General features: G+C 36.1%; 1 protein-coding gene across 1 annotated transcript; it reads left to right on the forward strand.

Annotated features, from left to right (window-relative positions):
* Positions 1-405: 405 nt before the first annotated feature.
* Positions 406-6,477, forward strand: LOC142177099 (uncharacterized). The gene is made up of 2 exons (XM_075245563.1): positions 406-588; positions 6,190-6,477. The coding sequence occupies exons 1-2, from the start codon at positions 406-408 to the stop codon at positions 6,475-6,477; spliced, it is 471 nt and encodes a 156-aa protein (XP_075101664.1).
* The last annotated feature ends 1,061 nt before the right edge of the window (positions 6,478-7,538 follow it).

Consider the following 7,538-nt stretch of genomic DNA (forward strand, 5'->3'; position numbering starts at 1 on the left):
ACTAAAGTTCTGTCACAAATGCCATCTTATGCAAAGTTATTGAAGGAGATCCTTACAGAGAAGAAATAGATAAAAGAGACCAAGGTGGTCAAGCTCACAGAGCATTGCAGTGCAATCTTGCAAAACAAACTCCCACAAAAGTGTGAAGATCCAGGGATTTTTACCATACCTTGCTCTTTAGGCACTCTCAATTTTGATAAATCTTTATGTGATTCAGGTGCCTCAATAAATCTAATACCGTTGTCTATGTACATGAAGCTGGAGAATGAGATTGGAGAGATAAGGTCTGCACCAATGTCTATGCAGCTGGCAGACCAAACAACTACAAAACCCGAGGGGATATTATAAGATGTTTTGGTATGGGTCGATAAGTTTATATTTCCTGTAGATTTTATAGTGGTGAATATGGAGGAGAATAAGAAGGTCCTCCTTATCCTAGGAAGACCATTTTTAGCAATGGGTAGAAATATACTGGATATTCATGATAGAAAACTCATTCTTAGAGTGGGTGATAAGACCGTAACTTTTGAGACGAATATGGAAAAAGGGGTGAAACAAGAGAAGCCAGCTACAAGTGTTAAGTGGAAGGTGAAGGGTGTGAAAAACAGGCCCCAATGAATGAAAAAGACAAGTGTGGGGTGTACCCCAAGAAGGTTATAAGAAGTTATCTACATGGATGTGTGCACTAGTTCGGGCACATGGAATGGATCCCGACTTCGATTCAAATCCTGACTAGAGATTCAGGGAAGTTTCCTCTATCTTACACTTTTTAATTATGTGTCATGGGGACATGCCACAACTTAAAATTTGCGGTGGAGCATATTTGTATGTTGTATGTATATTAGTCTTAGTTTTTGCTTTAGTTAGCTTGATTGTTTTTTTCTTTATAGTAGTTAGAAAAAAATTGAAAAGCCATACAAACTTTCAAATTTTCGACTGTTCCCGATGATGGATATTATTCGACAGGTTTCTTGAGGAATTAAAGCCGAAAGAAAAGAGACAAAAAGATTTTCTTTTGTTGGTAGTGTAATAATCCCCCCCTTGGTTTTTCTTTATGTTGCGATTCTATTACAATGGTTTTGTTTGAACTGAGTATAGTTAGTTTTTATTTTTGGTAGAAGTAGGAAACCCCGTGCTATGAGTTTAATTGAAAGCAATATCTCTTGACTTTATTATGCCTTGAGAATAGTGAGTTCTTTAGTTGCGACGCTTAGGCTCGTTTTTTACTCTTGTATAAAGTACCTTAAATTGTATGATCTTAACATTGCTTAACTGTTTTGACTAGAGTGTCTTGATGAGTCCAATTCTGAGTGAGTTATGTTCCTTGTGTGTGTAAGATTTTTGTGTTATTCTATGCATTATATTTGATGTCTAGAACTTGGCCCGTGTGTTTGCAAAGCAAAATAGTAGTTTTATTTAGTCTTGGAGGTGATATAGGCCTTTCTTTATTGAGCAAGTTATATAATTTTACCAACCTAATTGTTATATATCTTAGTTAACCCCTTTTGAGCCTGTAAGTCTATTTCTTGGGCAACCACATTACAAGCCTTACCCATTTATTTGAATTTATCATCTATTTGAACCTATATACCTCTCTTGAGCACTTAAAAATTATTAGGAACTTTGTAAAAGTTGAAGTGCGGGGTGGCTGGTTTGGCTTTCGAGTGGAACTTATGAAATAAGGAGAATGATGCATTGTTTTTGAAAGTGTGAGCCACTTTAATTGAATAAGAAAAAAAAATTAGTTGTATTGTTGTGCAAAATATTTTCTGATAAGTGATAACTCTTGATGTAATTGTGCTTAAAGAAGTAGGGAGTTAATGCATATTGATGTGAAAGTGGAGTATGGTTTGACATAAGTGTGGGGTTTTGAATGTTAAATGTATGTATTAAAGTTCTTAAGGAGCTGTAGTCACTCTTATATCTACATATATCCTACCTATCCTATAGCCTACATTACAACTAGTTTAAAGTCCTACTTGATCCTTGACTGAATGAACTCAATTAGTAGAGTAGTACACTATGGGCAAGCCTATGGTTCATCTTCATGGCACATGAATATCGTTTCTGAGAGTGAGTGATTTCTTTTTATCTTGAGTTCCTAATTGTTCTTGAATTTTATATGTGTGAAACTACTCTCTTTTGTTGTGTGAGGGAACTTGATTCATGAATGAAAGGTAATGTCGTTCACCTCTATGTTAGTGTAAGTGAGTAAGTTGTGAATGATGTGTGGTACTTGTGAGTCAAATATTGAGGCAAGGATGTTACTCTATTGTGCTTAGCCAATTTTAAATATTCTTGGTATGTTGAGTCTTGAGTGTTGTTTATAAGGTCGTGTCTATATAGAGTATGGTTTGATTACTCGAGGACGAGCAATGGTTTAAGTGTGGGGTGTTGATGGTAGCAATAATCTCATGTTTTAGTCAATTAGTACATTCTAATTTATTGCACTTTAATTGAGTTTGAGTATTAATTGCTAGTGTTTTGTACTAATTTTGTGTTTTATGCCTTGTAGGAGTGTTCATATCTATGTAGAGGTTATGAAATGAATTCAAGCTATTCTGGAGCTTTGAAGTCTGAGTAAAAGCTCAAGGATTAAGTGGGGATTGTGATCAAGGATCAACGAATGATAGTGCAATTTAAGAACGAAACGAAGAATCGAGTAGGCATACTACGCATTGTATAGCAAAATGCACAAAACTTTTCACTCAGAAATCTGTTTAGGCTCCACAAATATAGTTGGAAAGATATTTAAAAGGGATACAACTTTCATGTTTTACATTTTTCAAAATTCCAAACTTCTGCGGTGCGTGGGGCGGTGCATGAATTCCTGCAGTTTGTCAGAAATCAACTCTCTGAACTTCCCCACAAATTCCCCGCATGGCGCATCGCCCCATGAGGCATGCCTGTGCAAATTTGTAGAGTAATTGTACTATTTCGCATATAAAAAGGTGTTTTTGTTTGGACCCAACCCTACTTGGTATATATACACGGAAAAACATTATTTTTGGGACTTTTGACACATCTTAGACCTAAGTATGCCAAGGAGGAGTTAGAAAAGCAAAAACTCAAGGATTTCATCATTCAATTCTCACTTAAGACAAGAATTTGGATTGTTCTATGTTTTCCTTTAACTTAAACATTATTTTGATGAATTACTCCATATCCATGGAGTAGTTCTCTTTAGGGTTGCTGAATTTAGTGTATTGATACTTGTTTGTGGATAATTAACTCTAGTTTTATGTATTGAATTATTTTGGATGTTATAACTGTTGCATCTATATTCACTTGTTCATGAATTGAAGAGAGGCATAACTTGTGATATTGTTGCATTATATTTTGTTTGTTGAAGTCATTAATTCTTCTTAGTAATCAGAAGGGGCTTGTTAAATTGTTGATTAAACTTAATTAGGAGGATAATCGAGAGAGGTTCTCCTACAGACCAATCCATTACGAATTGCTGCATATCTTCACGTGCTTAAAATTGGTTCATCGTGTAAGGTTGAGACATAATCGAGAGAGGAGTTTCTACTAAACAATTAAACTAATAACCAAGTGAATTCGAGAGACTCACTTGAACATCAAAAGTGAACTATCTAAAGTTAAATCCAAAACATTTATCTTGCACATATCCTATCAACCATATCTTCTCCCAATTGATAACTTCCTTTGCTTAGCATTGTCATTAGTCGATAGTTTAGACTCTTAGTTAACTTGGTACACCCTATGTTTTTGTACTTAAAAGTGCATCGTAAGTAAAATAATGTATGACCAAAAATGAGTTCATCTTTGGAAGTATATCAAGTAAGTTATCATGTTACCTCAGATGTTACATATATTGAAGATCATGTACAACAAGTATAAAGAGGGTTGGAAGGTTTAGAAGCTAAGTAATTAAAGAAAATAATGTTTCATCGAAAGTCGACAAGTTGGGAATGTATAACATGTACTTTTGGGGTGAGACTAGGGTGCTTAAAATGATAAAAAGGTTATGTTATGAGTTATGTTAGTCGTATGATAGTCATGTGTTATGTTTTGATGCCAAGTGAGTTGTGGAACAAAAGTGGATGAAAGTCATCACAAGTTACGTTCATAGGTTTTACTGAAATTTAGGTCAATTGTAACTGCGATTTTCTCCCAATATACTTAGAGTTACGGGGTCTTCTACCCATTAAACTGAAGATATATTAGTCTATTTTATAACCCATTAAACGATTTGTCAATATGTCATCAGAATAGAGAGGTATATGCATTTTCGCAAGACTGCGCAGGCTGCTAGGTGACAAGTAGGTGTGTCACCTGCTTGCTTAAATGAGAGTCCAAAAATGGACCAGTTTGGGTCGTCCAAAGAGACATTTTAAAGGAATCTTTTGTTCATGTAATACATTGATAATAGGGCACAATAACCAGACATAAACCCCTGCAAACATCCTCCCAAAAATTGAACACAAACCCTATTTAAATTTCTCTCCTTTTCAAGTTGAAGTTAGAGGCGAAACCTTGAGTTTGAAGAACCAGGATAAGAGCTGTGTTATTCAACAAATAAGGTAATTTTACTTCTCTCTTTCATATAATTTTGGCTATGTGTAGAAAGCCATTCTAAAATTGTAAGAACTCATGGGACGGTGATCGGAAGCCGTGAGTTCGAGATTTTCACTTGTAACGGACTATTTTGTGGACTCTTTTGTGTTGCTGTTCAGTTGCGTGTTTTACTACTGTTTTATGGAGTTTTGGAGGAGGAATGGATTGGATAAATACCACATAAATGCAGGGTGGTGGGCTGGTCATTCGTCGTAACATTTTCGGGTCTTTTGACACTACTACGATGGTCGTTTTGTGTATGAAGAGATTGGGGTGTATTGGATTGTTTTGTTGTATTTTATGGTGTATATAAGATTGGAAAATAATGTATATATCATGTTATTGTTGTGTTCTTGTGTTGTTGGTGTTATCTTTGATGGGTTTTCAATTTCTTTAACTTATGTTTTGGATGATCTAACAAACTTATTGTAAAGAACCAGATAGGGAAACTGACACATTTGGTACACATTGTTAATGAACGTATTCCAGCCAGAACTCCAGCTAATGTGAATTGCTGCAAGTGTAGAAAATATAGAAATAATATAGGGACTTGATCCCTTGTGTTTCCCTGACAACACTACGAAAGTCAACTAAGCACAGCTGGAAAGTGACTGCTACAGAAACAGTGCACACAATGCAGCAGTTTTGCAGTCACTTGTACTTTGACCAACCAATTGCTTACATCATTCATATGATGCCATCAAAGGCATTTTAGCAAGAGTATTACAACAAAACATCACTTGAATACTTGAGAAGTCACTTCAAGCATTCAATCCTTCAGAGAAAGTGAACTAAATTCGCAAGAGCCTCAAGAACAAAGTTAAATGCTACTACAGACCAGTTCCCAAATCTAATATTTTGTTGTCCTTAGTTGAGTTGTAACTTTGTAATTATTCTTCATTGTAATTCCTAAATTGCTTAGCTAGAAACATTACTTAGGAACCCCTTTGTAAAACCATAAACCCTTTGTGTTTGTGTCGTGACTAGAGTTAGTCATGAGTTGAAGTCTTTGTAATAGGTGTATTGCAAAGTGGCTTGTAATAAGTGTATTACAAGTTAGTCAGGGATTAAGAGTTTAATTTTTAGATTGTATAGGTTGTAATCTAAAAGTTTCTCATAGTGAAGTTGAAATCCTGCCAGTGTAGGTCGTGGTTTTTTATCCCCTTGAGCATGGATTTTTCCACGTAATTCTCCCTGTCTTATTTACTTACTGTTTTATTAGTATTCACAGTGAAAACTCATAGTGGACCTGGTAATCTATAGTTTGGGGGACTCATATAAACTATCAATTGGTATCAGAGCGGGTTTCTCCTATCAGGCTAACACATAGGAAGGATCCTTATGACTGCTCCACTAAATTTTGAAGAAGGTCAATCTACGTATAGACCATCCAGGTTCAATGGGCAATACTATGGGTGGTGGAAGGCAAGAATGCATGATTTTATCATGGCTGAATATTCTGAGTTGTGGGATGTCAAATGTGATGGTCCTTATATCCCAACAAAGGCAGTTGGAGACCTTCCATTGACAATGCCAAAGACCAGAAAAGAATACACTAACCCAAACAGGAAAGCTGCAGAGAAATATTTTCGTGCCAATAAAATTTAGGTGTGTGGAATAGGACCTGATGAATATAATAGAATCTCTGCTTGTGAAACTGCCAAAGAGATATGGGAAGCTTTGCAAACAACACATGAGGGAACCACTCAAGTAAAACAATCTAATATTGATATGCTCACTACTGAGTATGAACTCTTTAGGATGAAAGACGATGAATCTATTCAAGATATGCACACAAGATTCACCTCTATCATAAATGAGCTACACTCACTTGGTGAAATCATTCCTAGGAACAAGCTAGTGGGGAAAATTCTTAGTATCCTGCCCAGTTCTTAGGAAAGCAAGGTGAATGCTATTACTGAAGCAAAGGACCTGCAGGAGCTGACCATAAACGAGTTGGTTGGAAATTTGAATACCTACGAGATGAAGAGGAAGATAGACAGTGAAAGAAGAGAACCAAAGAAAGAAAAAAACCTGGTACTCAAAGCTGAAAGCAATGACTCGAGCGAGGAGGACAGTGACATGGCTTACATAACCAAAAGGTTTAAGAAGATGGTCAGAAGAAATGTAGGAATACTAAAAAGGGGCAACTCCAGCAAACCAAAGAACTTTGATCTATGCTACAAGTGTGGAAATCCAGGGCACTTCATCAAAGATTGTCCTTTCCTGAAGCAAGAACACTCCAAGTACAACCTTGAGAAAGTAGCCAAGAGGAACCCGGTTCCTGACAAGCACTTCAAAAGGAAGAGGTCCGCTGACAATGTGGTGAAACAGGCTCTTGCAGCATGGGGAGATTCCTCTAGTGAGTCTGAAGATGAAACAGATGCAAGTGACAACTCCATGATGGCAGTTGAAAGTGAGAAAAATGAATATGATTCAATATTTGCTTTGATGTCCCAATTAGATGACGATGAAGACAATGAAAACAATGAGGTAAATTTGAAGTATGTTCAGAGAAATATGAAATTCTACTCTCCTAAGAAACTCATGTCTTTAGCTAGTGTATTGATTGATGCCTATCATAGTCTTGTGGAGGATAAGTATGCCTTGACCTTAGAGCTAGGAGAAGCTGAACAAACTAGAGATGATCTGGTGGTGTATGTAGTTGATCTAAAGGAAACTTTTTGTGAGTTGGAGAAAGAAAAAATTGTTTTAACCGAAAAAATTGCTAACATACAACATGAAAGAGATGACTTTGTGGTTGTAGCTGTTGACTATAATAAAACCATTGAGAACTTCAGTAAAGAAAAAGAGGCTTTAGTGAAGAGAGTGACTGAGATTAAGGAAGAAAAAGATGATCTCTTGGTAGTAATTGCAGACCTGAGGGAAACAATAGAGGGATTAAGAACTGAGTATAAACCTGGAAATTCTTGAAAAGGAAAAGAGGTAGCCAGTGA

This window comes from Nicotiana tabacum, chromosome 3, assembly GCF_000715075.1.
Source record: "Nicotiana tabacum cultivar K326 chromosome 3, ASM71507v2, whole genome shotgun sequence".
NCBI classification, from domain to species: domain Eukaryota; kingdom Viridiplantae; phylum Streptophyta; class Magnoliopsida; order Solanales; family Solanaceae; genus Nicotiana; species Nicotiana tabacum.